This window comes from Erpetoichthys calabaricus, chromosome 2 (genome assembly GCF_900747795.2).
Source record: "Erpetoichthys calabaricus chromosome 2, fErpCal1.3, whole genome shotgun sequence".
Classification (NCBI taxonomy): domain Eukaryota; kingdom Metazoa; phylum Chordata; class Cladistia; order Polypteriformes; family Polypteridae; genus Erpetoichthys; species Erpetoichthys calabaricus.
The window spans coordinates 108264595-108282269 of record NC_041395.2 but is presented as its reverse complement, the minus strand read 5'-3'; the positions used below and the strand labels follow the sequence as shown (position 1 = coordinate 108282269).

The 17675-nt window shown below is 38.2% G+C and overlaps 1 protein-coding gene across 4 annotated transcripts in view; it reads left to right on the top strand.

Annotated features, from left to right (window-relative positions):
- Window positions 1-17675, top strand: part of atg13 (ATG13 autophagy related 13 homolog (S. cerevisiae)) — a 32191-nt gene that overhangs the window by 1118 nt on the left and 13398 nt on the right. For all 4 annotated transcript variants that reach the window (XM_028794316.2, XM_028794319.2, XM_028794318.2 and 1 more), the window contains exons 3-10: window positions 35-115; window positions 2786-2905; window positions 4808-4854; window positions 4949-5089; window positions 5248-5288; window positions 7863-7959; window positions 8647-8745; window positions 9175-9268. In XM_028794316.2, the coding sequence (XP_028650149.1) occupies window positions 35-115; window positions 2786-2905; window positions 4808-4854; window positions 4949-5089; window positions 5248-5288; window positions 7863-7959; window positions 8647-8745; window positions 9175-9268 (720 nt within the window). The remainder of the gene's footprint in view (window positions 1-34; window positions 116-2785; window positions 2906-4807; window positions 4855-4948; window positions 5090-5247; window positions 5289-7862; window positions 7960-8646; window positions 8746-9174; window positions 9269-17675) is intronic.

Sequence of the window (17675 nt, the reverse complement as noted above, 5' to 3'; positions counted from 1 at the left end):
TATTCTGTCCATTTTATGTTTCTCTTTTTATCAGACTGTACAGGTCATTGTTCAGGCTCGACTTGGAGAGAAGATCTGTACCAGGTCATCATCCTCCCCCACAGGATCAGATTGGGTAAGCAGAACTGCTGCAGGAATTCACATGGTTTACACATAATAAATACAGGTTTGGAAATGATCGTACATGTATGGAAGAGGTGTTGGTGAGGCCAGCAGTGGTACTTATCATGTGGTCTGCATATATATCCTAATGCCCCAGTGCAGTGACAGGGACACTATGCTGTAAATATGGTGCTATCCTTTGGATGAGATGTAAAACAGAGGTCCTGACTGTCTGTGGGCATCTTTTGAAAAGAGTAGGGTTTATCCTGATGTTATGGCTAAATTGGCCATCACAGCCTCATCCATTCTGCCCCCTAATCATCCTGTCTCTAATCTGTTATTTCTCACACCCCTTCACCACCTAATAGCTAATGTGTGGTGAATATACTGGTGTGATAATGTCTGCCATCACATCGTCCAGGTGCTACGCATGAGGGGTGGTTGAAGTCATAGACATAGAATAACTGGATGCCTCATGACCAGCAGAATCGTATGTCAACGTCGCCGCCATATTGCGAGTGGCACTGCTGTGGAGTGAAGTAGTGAATAAAGATGCCTCACGCATGTTCTGCTTGGGATTGTACAAACCGCTGAACGCTCCAAACCAGATCAGAGATTACATTTCATAGGTAAAGATGAACAATCGTTTTGGTTATATTTGGCCATTAGAAAATCCTGTTTTATAATCTTAACTTTAGCCTACACCAGGCTAAGCTAGCAAAGCTATGCATTTGTGTGCTCAAGTGAGCCTCCAAACAACATTTTGGCTAAACGTATTTAGTCACTAACTATGTAGATTGTTGTTAGCTGTGAACATTTCTCAAACTTTGAAGGTTTCCCAGAGAAATCCACCTCAGGAAGCAGTGGGAGGTATCCCTTAGACGGGATTTTGAGAAAGCTGTCCTGTGATGTGTGCCGTGCTAGTTTGGTAACAGATGCTGTACCGGCATCATATGATCAAAGAGACCACTTACTCACATTAAAAAACAAAGGAGGTTTGATGATTCCTTCTGAGGGTACAGTCAAGGTGGTCAAAGTAGCTGAGCGTGTTATCCGACAGTCGACATTACGGCAAGCTGTCAGTGTATCTTTGATCAGTCCGTGTGTTCGGGCTGAGACTGGTTCAGATGATGTGTTTTTTCTCAAGAAGCACATTTAAGAAACACAGTTTGAAATTGACAACCATTATTTTATGCTCATGTCTTTAGTTGTGTCTGTCTTCTACAAACTAAGGCTGCACCATATTGCCAGACTGAATACTCTCAAATTACAGAGTGGCAACACACGGAAAAAGCTATGGAAGACAGTTCTGTTTAATGGATTTTAGATCCTATTCTGTATATATTTAAGTAACCACATTGTGTGTGTGTGTGTGTGTGTGTGTGTGAGAGAGGGAGAGATTGAGAGAGGAATGAGTGAAATGTTTTCAGAAATTAAGCCAATTTGTATACAATAAAATTGTTTATTTTTGTCATTGAGTGTATCATTTCACTGTTAAAAGAAACACCAGACTGTCAGTTGCATTCTTAGTATTTTGACTTTCAGACATTGGTCAAGTTTTCACCTCAATAATTAATAATAATAATACATTTTATTTAATAGGCACCTTTCTTAGCACTCAAGGTCACCTTACAATAAAAATTAAAACAAGAGAATGATAACTCAAAAAGCAATAATTAGCAAACAAACAAAGATAACTGGCAGTAACAGTGCAAAATTCACAATTGGTATGCCAGTTTGAAAAGATAAGTTTTAAGGACAGTTTTAAAATGTGTTATTGAATCGAGTTGACAAATATGAGAGGGAAGAGAATTCCAGAGTTGAGGAGCACTATAAGAGACGCTCTAGCTCCAATAGAACAGAGTCTGACATGTGGTACAGTAAAGCTGCAGATGAGGATCTGAGTGAGCGAGAGGAGTGTCAGTCTGTAGGAGATCAGTGAGGTTGTGGAGAGCTATAAATGTTAAGAGTGGCATTTTGTATCATATTCGGTAGTTAACAGGGAGACAGAGAAGTTGAGAGAGAATCTGTGTAATATGTTCAGTGGATTTAGAACAGCAGGTTATTATCCTGGCAGAAGAATTTTGAATAAGTTGTAAGCGATGGATAAGTTTTTGTGGGATGCCAGATAGAATAGCGTTACAGTAATCTATATGTGCGGTGACTCAGGCATTAATCAATACTTCAGTACTGTGTTGCATAAGAACAGGATGAAGTCTAGAAATGTTTTGGAGATGGAAGAAGGCAGTCAGAGAAATGTTACTTATGGGAGGAATTATTTAATAATAATTATTTAATTGCCATTATTAGTGTATAAATGGATATGAATAATTGCATGTAAACGATTCGCCAAAATCTGTTGTATGTAAACGATACTGTTTTAAACGTTATTGTTTTTTCATCAGAAAACCCAGTTTCCACGTCTACATGTATTAGGTTAAATGGCACTTTTGCCACTCGCAATAGGGCGGACGTGCTGACGTATCGTGTCGACTGAGCAACACCGTGAATGCGGCGTCTATCTATATATGTCTATGGTTGAAGTGGTTCCACTCTGTCTATGTAAAGCTCTTTTGAGTAGCGAGAAAACCGCAATATAAATATAATACATTATTACCTTATTATTTAGCACTATATCTTTCTGTAACATAGTTTAATTGTAACTTTGCATTTTTTTTCTTAGTTCAATTTAGCAATAAAAGATATCCCAGAAGTGACCCATGAAGCCAAAAAAGCGCTGTCTGGACAGCTGCCTGGCATTGGAAGGTCAATGTGTGTGGAAATCTCTCTTAAAACTTCAGAGGTATGTAATCTGCAGTTAAATAAACAAGAGATTTTTCTTTTTTCCAGTTAAATTTCCTTATTGCTAATTTTCTGATCCATGAATAACACATTTAGAGTTTAGGGACCTTGTAATTTTTTTTGCAGCAATGGGAGCAAGGTGGAAACCAACCCTAGACAGTGTGCTGTCAATCAGAGAGCACACTTACTTACTGGGGCAGTTTATTGAAACTGTCATCCCAGTGTGCACACATTTGAGTTGTGGGAGGAAGATCAAAGTACCTGGGGGGAAAAACTCATGAAGACACAGGTTAACCACTTTACCACCATGCTGCCCCAGTATACTATATTTAAACATACTTATTTTTGAATTTTAGAATGAAGATACTGGATAACGATTCCTTCCAAAGGGCGTTGATTTCATTTTCCAGTGTCTCCCCTGAAAGTTTGGTTAGAGTTTATAGGTGTATATATTTATAAAATCATTGTTGTCATGTGTATAGTGTATGCAAATGGATTTCACTTTACTCTAATCTAAGTGTCAACATTGTGATAGGGTAGTCATGCTTGCCCATCTTGAAACTGTTGTCTTCATTACCTGAAAAATCTCTGAACAACATTTGTTATAACTTGGCAGCATAATAAAATGTAGGCAAATCTCAGTATGAAATATAATAACCTCCAGGATACAAACTGAGGGGTTTCTGCCCTAATTTACTAACATATATGCCTGTGGGTTGCCATACTATGCATGCCATACTGATATACTGTGTGATTGCATTTTTCTGGATTTTTGTGCCATTCACAAAGAGGGGACTCTTTTCTTCTGCTTTGTGCTCATGCAAATGGTGTAGTTTAGAGCAGTCAGTTAACATAAAATGTACATCTGTGAAAAAAGTTTTACCATCTTTTCGGGTAAAAATCTATGCAGACATGGGTAAAATCCACATAATTGGTGTCTGTTTGAACTATGAAGCAGCAATCGCTTCCACTACACAACATGAGCATTCTCTCGTGAAGTATTGATTGATAGCCGCGAAGCACCGACATATGAACGATAAGCAGTTCCCCTTTGGAGTTTCAGGAGCACAGCTACGTGGCACTTCCAAACTTGTGAGCAGCATTATAAGAGCTGAGCGGCAGTTCAAAAGTGCTTGATCATCGAGCCTTGAATACCGGTTTGTGTTGCTAGTGCTGGCAGTTAAGTATGCATACGGGTGACTCCACACCAGACCTACTGAGCTTCAACTGCAAAGACCTGTATACTTTGTAACCACCATACAGCCAAATGACTGGTCCCAAATGGAGCAGTAAATCAGCACATGACTGCATTAGTAAAAATATTTTGTGCAACGCTAGTACAAGAAGCAGCCAAGTGAGCTCCATAACATCTTATCGTCTGACATTAAGTTTTTACATGATCCGTTCATAGCGCTTTGACATATTGAATACAGTGAAGTTTTCATTTCATTTAGTGTTGATAATAGCAGATCATTAAGACAGTAAATTAAAGAACAGAAGGTTAGAAATGTTTGTTTCACAGTGCAGTGTGTCTTTATTTTGGATTTCAGTTGTTCACTTCAAACTGACATTTCTGCAAACAAAGTACCACATTACTGAATGAATGTATATCTAGACTACTGGTTGGTTTTGGTTCTGTTCACCAAAGAAAATTAATTTGAGCAACATTCACATAATGTAGATGTGAAAAATGCTCAGTCTTATGGTGTTTTGTACAAGAGACGGTTTTTAAACATGCAGTGTTTCATTTGTTAGCAGTGCGTTATTGCAGATTGGACTAATTTAGTGTGCAGTTTGATAACTGTTAAATTTACGTTAAGTTAATTTTATTTTCACTTTCACTCGTTGCCAGTAGGTTAAATTACATTGGATGCTAAAGGTGTTAACTTTCGTTGTATTGTAGGGTGACTCCATGGAACTAGAAACATGGTGTTTGGAGGTGAATGAGAAGTAAGTTTAAAGAAAGAAATATTTGAATTACAGTCAACTGACCAAGAAATGGTGAATTCACTGTTGTCCTTGTGCATCCTTCTTTATTTTATAGGTGTGACAGAGATATCAAAGTGTCATACACTGTGTACAACAGGCTATCGTTACTTCTCAAGTCTTTGCTTGCCATTACCCGAGTTACCCCTGCATACAAGCTGTCAAGAAAGCAGGGACACGACTATGTCATTCTTTACAGGTAAGATAGTTGATTGGATCATTCTGTCCTAGACTGCCGGGAATAAAGCACCAGCTGTAAAACATGGGACAAAGAGGACAGCTGAAAGGCATGCATGTACTCCGCTAAATGTGAAGACTTTGTATTGCTATTTTAATTTTTTTCTTTTTCTTAAACAGGATTTACTTTGGAGAAGTACAGCTAGCAGTGCTTGGTGAGGGTCAGTATGTTTTTCTGCCTTTATAGCTTTTTTTTATCTATTTACAGGAGAGCAGAGTACTAGTCTGTTTAGTTGTATGTAGCACAATGAGTGATTGAGCCTCCTTCAGCTTAATTTATTCTAAGAGATGATTAAACCAGAGCCCAGCAATGCAAGTCTATCTATAGCATGATGTAGTGGACTTTTTTTTTTTTCTTTTTTGAAATACTAGTACTACTTGCCCCCTGCTTGCTTCACTCACCCATCCCCTCTAAGGGGCGCGCTATGCACCAGACACTTCGCGTCTCTACTGCTCATGTTGTGAATTGCGGGGGGGTGCTGAACGCACGCTAAGGAGATGCGGTCGGATCAGCTGCTGGCTTGCTGCTGCTGAGCTACGTGTCCAGCTTGTCGCGCTGCGCGTTGATCATTTAAAAGCTTGTACAGCAGCTATTCTTTTGTCTCACTGCCTTGTCTCGCAGGACGTTAAAGTGTCTCTCGCGGGACATCAAAGTATCTTTCCGAAAAGGTCACATCTCGATCCAAGATTTTTTTATTAAAATAGAGAGACATGTATTTATCATCAGATATATTAAAATTCTGCTTTTTTAAGTACTTAATATTTTTTCCCATTTGTGTACAAAAGTCTGATTTAATGTTCTAGTATAAATAACCACTAAACATTCTTAACCATTTACTCAGACTTGGCATGGTCGTTGATTGCATTTATTTTTTTACTTGTTGGTAATCCATGCACAGGTCACAAATGTTTAAAATATGGCCCAATTAGCAATAGAATTAAAGTAAATGATATATGCCAAAGATTAATGTACCTGAAAGTGGTCAGTCACAGTGGTTTTAGCATTTTAAAGCTTGATACACAAAAGAAGATCACCATGTGCCATCAACTATGGGCTCATTGTTCAGTATGCCGCTGTAGATGTTCTGTTGTCTGTATATACATCATGGTACACCTTTACCTCCCTACCTTTTGGGAAACTTCTTCAGAAAGTCATCAGAAGTAGGCAGCTACACTGAAAATGGCAGTATATGGTAGCAACACTGGTAACAGCAGCTAGCAGTTGCAACAACTACAGTGACGTGTAGTTGATACGTTGAAGTATGTAGTAGTGTTATCACATGTACAGGATGCAGTCCTTACTTGCATGTCCGACCATTGCCACTCTCCGCTGTCACATTTAACAAGAATGACTACCGCAGTTATGGCACTAATGGAGCAGAGAGTGAGTACTTGCGAGTTATAGGCACAAAATTATGGTGTAGTCTAAAATGTACAGACAACAAAATATGAACACTAAAACATTAAAGTTATTTTTTCTGAGTAAATTCGAAATTCAGCTCTTTTTTTAAAAAAAAAAAAAAAAAAAAATTGGTGTACATGGATTACTAGAAATCTTTACCCTTTCAATATTTCCCCTAAAAACGGTTTTAGAAATGGGTAGCATTGATTGCTGACTAGAGCTGTGGGTGGGGTGGGGTGGGGGCACTAATAATAACTTTTAGCAATAAATAATTCAAAGAACTTCTTAATAGAACAAAGGCAGTGATAGACTTGTGTCTCAAAACAATTTGCATCTTTTACATGGAGGGCACGTCACATTTTAAGGACTGAAAGAAATTTCACTATTTTGTAGTCTGTAGAACTGTTACCACAAGTGAAATACAGCGATTGATTGCAGGATTGTTGTTGAGTTTCTGACTGACTTCAAGATGTACAATTCAAGTTAAGGGTGATTTTGGCAGCCATTTGATTTAATGAACACAGTAAAGTGAACAGGAACATCGCAAATAAGCATAATAATCAATATGGTCCGGTCAGCTCTAGGAAGGGTTCTGGTCGTCCCAAACGTCTTCCATTTAAAGATTATGGAGGCCACTGTGCTCTTGGGAACCTTAAGTGCAGCAGAAATTTTTTTGTAACCTTGGCCAGATCTGTGCCTTGCCACAATTCTGTCCCTGAGCTCTTCAGGCAGTTCCTTTGACCTCATGATTCTCATTTGCTCTGACATGCATTGTGAGCTGTAAGGTCTTATATAGACAGGTGTGTGGCTTTCCTAATCAAGTCCAATCAGTATAATCAAACAGCTGGACTCAAATGAAGGTGATCTCAAGGATGATCAGAAGAAATGGAAAGCACCGGAGTTAAATATATGAGTGTCACAGCAAAGGGTCTGAATACTTAGGACCATGTGATATTTCAGTTTTTCTTTTTTAATAAATCTGCAACAATTTCAAAAATTCTTTTTTTTGTCTGTCAATATGGGGTGCTGTGTGTACATTAATGAGGAAAAAAAATAATTTAAATGATTTTAGCAAATGGCTGCAATATAACAAAGAGTGAAAACTTGAAGGGGGTCTGAATACTTTCCGTACCCACTGTATATATATGTGTGTGTGTGTGTATGTAGATATGTATATATATGTATATATGTTTATGTATATATATATATATATATATATATATATGTTTACTTAACCTCTTTAACACACTACTTCTCCGCTGCGAAGCGCGGGTATTTTGCTAGTCATTTAATAAAAATGCCAGAGTTTGATGTCCTGTCTTATTCACTGCAGGTTTCCAAACTGTACGGGTTGGAGTAGTTGGGACACCAATTGGGACCATCACCTTGTCCTGTGCATATAGAACCAATCTTGCCTTCATGTCAACCAGGTGATTTTTTTTTTGTTTGTTTTTTTTTTAAATTATCTACAGTGAGCCAGCATGAAATGATGTGTAAGAAGCATGCATTTAGGTGGGGAGCATTCTGAAGCAATTCTACAGTAGTCCATCCACCATAACTATTGTTGACTGGTAAGAAAATCCAAAGGGTAGGTTATTGACAGGCTTGGGTAAAGACTGTCTGAATGTTAAACAACTTTTCCATTTTAAATACATTGAGTAAAGCAATGAGAATCACTGTAGTTGGTTCAGAGCTTTTGCTTGCATAGTTCAGATAGAAGTGCATGGTGATAACCAAAGGATGGGCTGTAGGCAATCTGTTGGTCTGTCAAATATAGCATCTTATTATTACAACACCTAGAGGTATTAATTGTTTTACAATTTGGTATTTTATAAAACTCAAATGAGAGGAGAAAAAGAGACGGTATGCAAGATTTGTTATTCTGGATGGGATTATAACTAGAGAATGGCATAATTATACCTGGAGAACTGGCACATAATTCCCTACAAACATAGTTGGTCATAACCTTATTAATCTTCTTCAGAAACAAAAGGTGCGGTATACAGAGCCTCAGTTAAAGCATGTTGCCTTTTATTCAGTTTACTAACGGGCCTTCTTGTCTCTCTGTAGGCTCCTCCTAATTCTCCAGAGTAACACAGTCTTGTATGCTGTTGCAGGCAATTTGAGCGTGCTGCACCAATCATGGGAATTATTGTTGATCACTTTGTAGACCGGCCCTTTGTTACTGTAGGACCAATGCACCCCTGTACCTACAGGTAAACAGACAAGTATTTCAGTATTATATTTGGTACTCTGTATTCTTTGTCCAGAAAATAATCAACAAATTGAAAATAGTCTAGTCCATCAGCTTTCATCACCAATTTAAAATGATGAAATGAAATAATGGCAGTAGAAGTGAAATTGCTGGTGTTTTTTTTTTGGTAGTTATTTTGACAAGTGTACCATGTTGATGTATAAAAGTATATGTATTATCCTAGTAAAGATGGGAAATATACATATCTTTTGTGCTTTGTTTTTATTAAAGAATTTAATTGTTTTTCCTTTGTTTTTAATTGGAAATACTGGCCGCATGTCTTATATAATGAGAATAATATGGAAAAGGTGTTCTCTGATTATAATGCTGAGCTGTAAGTTTTTTTTTTCTTCTACTGGTCATTAAGTCTAGCCATTCTTCTGTTTTGTAGGACCCCAGCAGGAGATGAAGTCCTGGAGTATCCTGGTGTTGAGGACTCGCAGGAAGTGTGTACAACATCATTCTCTACCTCCCCTCCATCACAGGTGATAAAATTAATTAATTTAATTTTAACTGTTGCTGGAGTTGAATGATTGTTGGTATTGGAAACAAGTGAAGGTATTGATAAGACTTCTGCAGGTGTTGGGAAAAACAAGTTAGTGGTGATTGAAGTCCGTGAACAAATCTGAAAAGTAAGTGAGGAAAAAGATAACAGGATCAAAAAAATAACTAAGTACATAAGCATAAGATATTGAAGTAGATATTAAATATAGGAAAGTAAGTGCAAAGTAGCAATTTTTGAGAGTCTCTGAAAAGAACTGGAAGTAAACGGGGGATAGAATAGATCCATGAACAAGCTATGTTGAGTGAAGTATATTAATGATGAAATGAGATTAAATATGTTTATAAATTGGGTTTTGGGCATCAGGGAATTGGAAAGGAAAGGGTTTTAAATAGTGTCAAAAGTGACAGACAATATTAATGCTTGGGCTATTGGAAGTGGATGAGAGTGCACAAAGCCTTATTTTAATTTTAAATAATTCGGTTAATATCTAAATCATTTTTGCAACCAAAGAAATTCATGTGTTTAGCTTCACCTAAAAATTTAAAAATCACCCAGAATGAATTCTCTGTGGTCACCATGTTAAGTTTCTGCTGAAGTATGCCAATAATGACAGGTATGTTTTTAGTCATTAATTCATTTAGGTGAGTTTGATTATTATTCATGTGGGTAAGTGGTCACCCCTGTACAACCAAACACACGTCTGAAGCAATTATGTTGGAGCTGGACAAAGCTGGAGATAATTATTGCAAGAAGGCTATTATTCCAAATGGGACGGGGAGGACTGGAGGTACAATACCATGGGGGAATTGGTGGATTGTGAAACAGGGTGTAAGTGATTTCCACTGTCTGTAGAAATGTTGCATCCAGCATGGATCACTTAGCTATAGCTCAGACCTTTGGCAGACAACTCACAGAAGTGGCACTCCATTCATGGTATCCTTGAATTATTACCATTGCCCATTATGTTTAAACTGGTGTTTGGCTTAACCACCTAAACTGCCGTGGACTGGGGTCTTTGGATAGTGTTTTACCCTTTATGTTAAATTAATGCTGGATGGCTTCCTGGATGACATTTTTGAATAGCATAGTCTGTGGCACCTTCACTTATGACTGATGACAATTGGCCATGCTTGTCAAGTGGTGTTTGACCCAACATGATACAGTGCATCTGGAAAGTATTCACAGCACATCACTTTTTCCACATTTTGTTATGTTACAGCCTTATTCCAAAATGGATTAAATTCATTTTTTTCCTCAGAATTCTACACACAACACCCCATAATGACAACGTGAAAAAAGTTTATTTGAGATTTTTTGCAATATTTATTAAAAAAAAAATTTTTCAAAACATGGCAGGATTTAATCAATATTATTTTAGAATAAGAGAAATAACTATTATTGCATTTAACTCCCTTCTCCGTCTCTTATTTACATAGATATTTACTTCTCCCTTTCTTTTGTTTAATGTTGCCTTATTAAAAAGCCTAAAGCAATTTTCCTTTAGCTAAGCTCTCCTTATCAGGGGTGGGGTTTGATTAGTCTTCAAATTTGTTGGGTTATAAATTGATCTGTTTGTATGGAATGATTAAAATGAAAATTAATAAAATAAAAATATTAAAAAAAAAAAAAATTGAGAAAGCAGATGTACATAAGTATTCACAGCCTTTGCCATGAAGCTCAAAATTGAGCTCAGGTGCATCCTGTTTCCCCTGATCATCCTTGAGATGTTTCTGCAGCTTAATTGGAGTCCACCTGTGGTAAATTCAGTTGACTGGACATGATTTGGAAAGGCGCACACCTGTCTATATAAGGTCCCACAGTTGACAGTTCATGTCCGAGCACAAACCAAGCATAAAGTCAAAGAAATTGTCTGTAGACCGAGACAGGATTGTCTCGAGGCACAAATCTGGGGAAGGTTACAGAAAAATTTCTGCAGCTTTGAAGGTCCCAATGAGCACAGTGGCCTACATCATCTGTAAGTGGAAGAAGTTTGAAACCACTAGGACTCTTCCTAGAGTTGGCCGGCCATCTAAACTGAGCGACTGGGGGAGAAGGGCCTTAGTCAGGGAGGTGACCAAGAACCCGATGGTCACTCTGTCAGAGCTCCAGAGGTCCTCTGTGGAGAGAGGAGAACCTTCCAGAAGGACAACCATCTCTGCAGCAATCCACCAATCGGGCTACTCCTTAGTAAAAGGCACATGGCAGCCTGCCTGGAGTTTGCCAAAAGGCACCTGAAGGACTCTCAGACCATGAGAAAGAAAATTCTCTGGTCTGATGAGACAAAGATTGAACTCTTTGGTGTAAATGCCAGGCGTCGCGTTTGGAGGAAACCAGGCACCGCTCATCACCAGGCCAATACCATCCCAACAGTGAAGCATGGTGGTGGCAGCATCATGCTGTGGGGATGTTTTTCAGCGGCAGGGACTGGGAGACTAGTCAGGATAAAGGGAAAGATGACTGCAGCAATGTACAGAGACATCCTAGATGAAAACCTGCTCCAGAGCGCTCTTGACTTCAGACTGGGGCGACGGTTCATCTTTCAGCAGGACAACGACCCTAAGCGCACAGCCAAGATATCAAAGGAGTGGCTTCAGGACAACTCTGTGAATGTCCTTGAGTGGTCCAGCCAGAGTCCAGACTTGAATCCCATTCTCCACATCTCTGGAGAAATCTTAAAATGGCTGTGCACCAACGCTTCCCATCCAGCCTGATGGAGCTTGAGAGGTGCTGCAAAGAGGAATGGGCGAAACTGGCCAAGGATAGGTGTGCCAAGCTTGTGGCATCATATTCAAAAAGACTTGAGGCTGTAATTGCTGCCAAAGGTGCATCGACAAAGTATTGAGCAAAGGCTGTGAATACTTATGTACATGTGATTTCTCAGTTTTTTGATTTTTAATTTGCAAAAACCTCAAGTAAACTTTTTTCACGTTGTCATTATGGGGTGTTGTGTGTAGAATTCTGAGGAAAAAAATGAATTTAATCCATTTTGGAATAAGGCTGTAACATAACAAAATGTAGAAAAAGTGATGCGCTGTGAATACTTTCCGGATGCACTGTACGTTGTATATCCAGGAAATGTTGCCCCCATTTATAGCATATTTTTGGCTTGAAGGTCTGGTGCCATACTCCAAAAACACATTGCTTGCCCAGCAACGTCTGCATGATGTCTTCACCGTTTGTTTCTAATTGAGTGTTTGGGGAACACCTTGTGGTAGCAACTAAAATTTAATTCTTATCCTCTATACCACTGCCTCCTTGGATCCCTGGATGACCAAACTGTGGTTGTATGTGTCACAGGATGCATTTCAGGGTCCGTTGCTGTTGTGGAGGTTTTGCCTGATACTATCAGCCTTTATATACAGCCCCATTGTGAACCAATAAATCATGCACTTTTTAGAATTTATTACTCATGTGTCACCACTTTTCTATGCAGAACCACTGCATCTGCTTATAGTTTTATTTATTTAATTTTTTACGCATCATTCTATGTTCTGATCTGACATTTTTTATTCCATGGTCCCTTTAGGCCAAATGCCTATCCCAGTATTATCAAAAACAAGGCAGGACCCATTGCAGGGTATATTCATTCACATAGGGCCAGTTTACACCCTCCAGTTAACCAAACATGTGTATTCTTGGAATGTGGGAGGAAACTGGACTATTGAGGTAAAAAAAGAAAAAAAAACACAACTTAGTGGACATGAAGATTGTCTAAATTCCATATAGTTAAATGGCTAGAAGTTTAAATCGGGTCCACTGTGCCACCTAAACGTCTAATATATGTAGTAGCTTTGTTTAAAATAAACCCGAGCATTGTGTGATGGTGCTGCCTCATTACTTAGCTAAGACATACATGAAAATGGCAAAACTGGTTTGTTTTAGACAAGAACAGTAAATAGTGTCCCTGCTATATAAGGGACTCATTTTGGCCAATGTATGTAGCAGAGAGACAGGTCCTGGCTCACTTAAAAACCAATAAAGATACTGCTGTCAGTTTTCTCAATATGAATTGGGTGTCAGTGGTGTTATTATGCAGTTCTGTTATTGCTTTAGAAGAAGAGATAAATGACCCATAGCATATTTCATATGGGTTAGTTTTATGTTTGTGGATTGTATATGATCCTACACTATATATACATCTTTCTTGTTTAGAAATAAGGTGCATTTGTTATTCAGTATAGTGCTTTGCAACTGCAGAGTCAAAGATAATGTAGTTTTCACTTAAATATTAACCATTATACACTTTCTGATTAAAACAGTCTTCATTTTGAATGCAAATCTAAAGTGACATACAAATCTTGTTGTTGCCTCTATCATATACAAACTACCAAAATGCCCCTTGTTAAATTGTCTTTTAGATGTTTTAAGCTATGCCAAAGTGCCTTCAGAATAATAATTAATATAAAGTTGTTGGAAAATGCCAACAAGTGTAAAGTGCTTCCTTCAGGCATAAAAATCATGAATTATAAATACAAGATGGGCAACACTGGCACACAGGAAGAAAACTGAAAAGGATTTACGCATTTACTTTGGCACAACATTCTTATTCCCATGTAATCAACAAAAATAGTTAAAATGCCAGTGAAATTATAAAATTATTGTTAAAATGGTTTAATATTAACAAATGCCAATATGGTTAAAATGTAAAATGCGACAGTGACAACTGCATTTGGAGTATTGTGTGCAGTTCTTTTAATTATTCAAGACAGAATCTCTAAGAGGTCTGCAGAAGAGATCAGCCTGGTGCATCTCTAAATTAGGCATGATTTGGTCTGACAAAATATATTAGATATTAAACCTCTTTAGTTTTGAGCAGAGATGTCTACTGAGTCACCTTGTTGAAGTAGAGACCTGGGGCCTCATGTATAACGGCGTGCGTAGAACTCACACTATAACATGGCGTAAGCACAAAAGCGGGATTGTGCGTACGCACAGAAAAATCCAGATGCAGGAATCTGTGCGCACGCATACTTTCACGTTCTTCTACTACATAAATCCCGATTTGCGTGAAAAGTAACGCACGTGCACGCGCCTTCTGTCCCGCCCCAACTCTTCCCAGAATTACGCCTCTTTGAATATGCAAATCAATATAAATAGCCTTCTGTGAAAAGACAATGGGAGAAGCACGGGAGAAAATATAAGAATTTCAGCGAATACCAAGTGGAGGCAAAGGAAAAACGTACTATTTGTTGGTTTAAGCAGTGGTATAATCAACAAAAGGAAGCTGATCGAGTGACAGAGTGTCGGAGAAACTCGAAGGCTCAACTTCACAAAGTCGCACAGTGCCCGAAATAAAAAAGAAATCACATATCAAAGTCGCCGTGAAAAAGCGAGTCGTAGCCCATCGTCTGAGTGTCATATGAAAGCTTATTAGGGTACAGACAAAAAAAAAGGCACACAGTGGGGAAAAAAGCACGAAATGTCAACTTTAATCTCGAAATTTCCACTTTAATCACGTAGTTTATTTTGCCATTAAAGTAGAACATCATAAACTTCATCTTAAAATCGTTTAATTTACTAGTTTCTCAAATCCCATTGTAACTAAAGTGGCATGTTAAATGCTTTGTTCTGTATTTGATCTTCTATGTGCTCTATGTGTATGAATCACTACCTGCTTTTTAAACGGGCTTTCTCTTTCTCCGACAGGACACATAATCCATTACATTCGTGATATTACAGCTCTCTGAATAATTAAAATACTGAGATATATACGTGATATCTTTTTCATGATGATAGGAATGAAAGCATGTTATTAAACATGGGAACACGGTGGCGCAGTGCTTGTTCATGTCTCACGCAAGAGGCTTGCTGCGCCATGCGCAACCTTCAATTAAATAATTTATCACAGCAGTACTGTCTCTTTCAAACGTACTAACCTCCAATTCCTGTCCTTACTTTTCTTGCTCCAAAAACTCAATCGCCACACAATAAGCTATGTAATAGACGTGAAGCCATCTGTAAGCTTAGAACTTCGATTCTTCAAAACTTTTAAGGAACATTGAAATATCTTAGTAGTACGTGTTTAATTATTATATCCGTCTATCTTTCCAGTGTCGCGTCAGCACCAGCAATAATACAGCGCAAGGCAGGAACAATTACTGAACTAGCTAGCGCTGCGGCACCGTGTCCTCACATGTTTAATTATTAACAATACAGATTATTTAAATGAAGTTAAAGTTTTATCTGTATAATATAATCAACATGTTTTGCTGCATTTCGTCTTAGAAATGAATACCGTCATCACATGTAAATACACGCTTTATAAAGTGGCGCAGGTTGTGCAATATTATAACTGTAGTGCAAGTTTACAGTGGGGTAATTGTACTTATAAGTCCAAATATTTCTACAAGGAGCACTTGATGGACTGATTTAGTGTGTTTAGAGTTCTTGGGATGAAACTGTTTCTAAACCGCGAAGTCCGTACAGGGACTAAAGCGTTTGCTGTGGCTCAGGCAGCGTCTGCTTCATGCTGTGTACCGATAATTCTCTTTCCAATCAGCTGCTGCTGTGATTTCCCACTCAGATACAGTGATATAAATACTCCGAGTGGTGCAGTGAGAGTAATGTGGGAAAAGATGATCTGCTGTGGCAACCCTTAACGGGATCAGCTGAAAGAAGATGCAGTGAGAGTTACAACGCTAAAGCAGTTATGGTATTTGGAATACTATGGCTATTCCCTGGACCATTATATTGCTACAGGTTAATTACAATCAGATGCATTACACTAATAAACAATATGCAGTTAATTTCAGTGTATTTATAAAGCCGCGCCAGGAATGTGGATTTAAGAAAGAAAGGGTGATCACACAGGAACAGTAGCACTACTTTGACACTGGGTGCTGCCAGTCTGCAAAACCGGGCGGATAAATTGCGTACGCCAAGGAATGAGTTACCGTGGAAATGTGCGTGGCTTTACGCCAAGTTTAGGTTTTATACATCGCGATTTGAGCTTGGAAAGGTTCGTACGCAACATTTCTGTGCGTACGCACCGTTTATACATGAGGCCCCTGGACTGGATTAAAAATAAAATTTGGAGGAGATTTTTGGAACAATGTCACTCTTAACTAAATAGTGACATGGGCATAGTGGTAGTTTGAACATCCTTATTTATTCTACTGTTCTTTTCTTAATGAAGTAGAATCGCATGTTTAGACTTCCTATTATACTGGTCTTTGTTGTGTGTCAAGTTTTCTCATTATGTTGCTTTCTAATAATTCATAACACTAATAATAATTCTTTACATTTGTATAGTATTTTTCTCACTACTCAGAGTGATTTACACAGTGAGTGGATGATGTGATGGCAGCTATTTTTGTGCCAGTACACTCACTACACATTAGCTATTGGGTAGTGAAGTGGTGAGAGAGACAGAGAGCCAGTTAGAGTTGGGGGATAATCGGGGCCCAGAAATGCTAAGCCATAGAGGACCATTTAATCTGGACACCAGGTTACACTGTGCTCTTTATGAACAATGCCCAGTGATCTTTTATGACCACAGGGAGCCAGGGCCTCAATTTCAGGTCTCATCTGAAGGACTGTGTCATTTTTACAGCACAGTGTCCCCATCGCTGTACTGGAGCATTGGGATCCACATTCAGACCACAGAGTAAGTGTCCCCTGCTGGCCTTGCCAACACCTCTTGCAGCAGCAACACAAGTTTATCCTAGATGATCTCCAATCCATGTACTGGCCGGGCTCAATCATGCTTAGTTTCAGGTGGGATGACCGCTTCTTAAGTCCATGTGACATGGCTGCTATAAGCATTAGACAATGAGGAGATGGTCTCTTTTTTGATCATTGTGAGTGAGTGACAATCCTTTTTACGAACAAGTTGCAGTTGAGTTAAATACTCATTTATATACCATATAGCCTTTCACATTACAGAGAAAACATGAAAGTGAAGACATTTCCAGGGAGCGCAAGAGAGTGAGATACTTTTTTAAAATTTTAATTTGTGCTTCTATTTTTTAAATCTATAAAAAGATCTTTAATATTTTAATCTTTCTACTATATTGAACATGTTTTCAGTGTATTGGAAGATGAATACAAGCATGTCAATATTTTGGAAATTAGCGTATCATTCATGAGGACATTTATAGTATGGTAGCCAAACAGGTGACTTATTGTTCACTTATATAGAAACAAAGATGTGGATTCTTCAAAGAAATAATAATAGTAATAATTATTATATGGAATGCTAAATTTTGAAATTGGCAGTTTAGTAGTGTGTGTTTAGCTTTACAATGCAACATAAATATTAAAATGCAATGCTTATAGATGTAGTGAATTTTGATAACTACCAAAAACATTTAATAACTGGTGAAGGACAGATCTGCCTCTTATGTTTTTTAAATAGTAAAGCTAGCCTTAAAATACACAATGGCTTA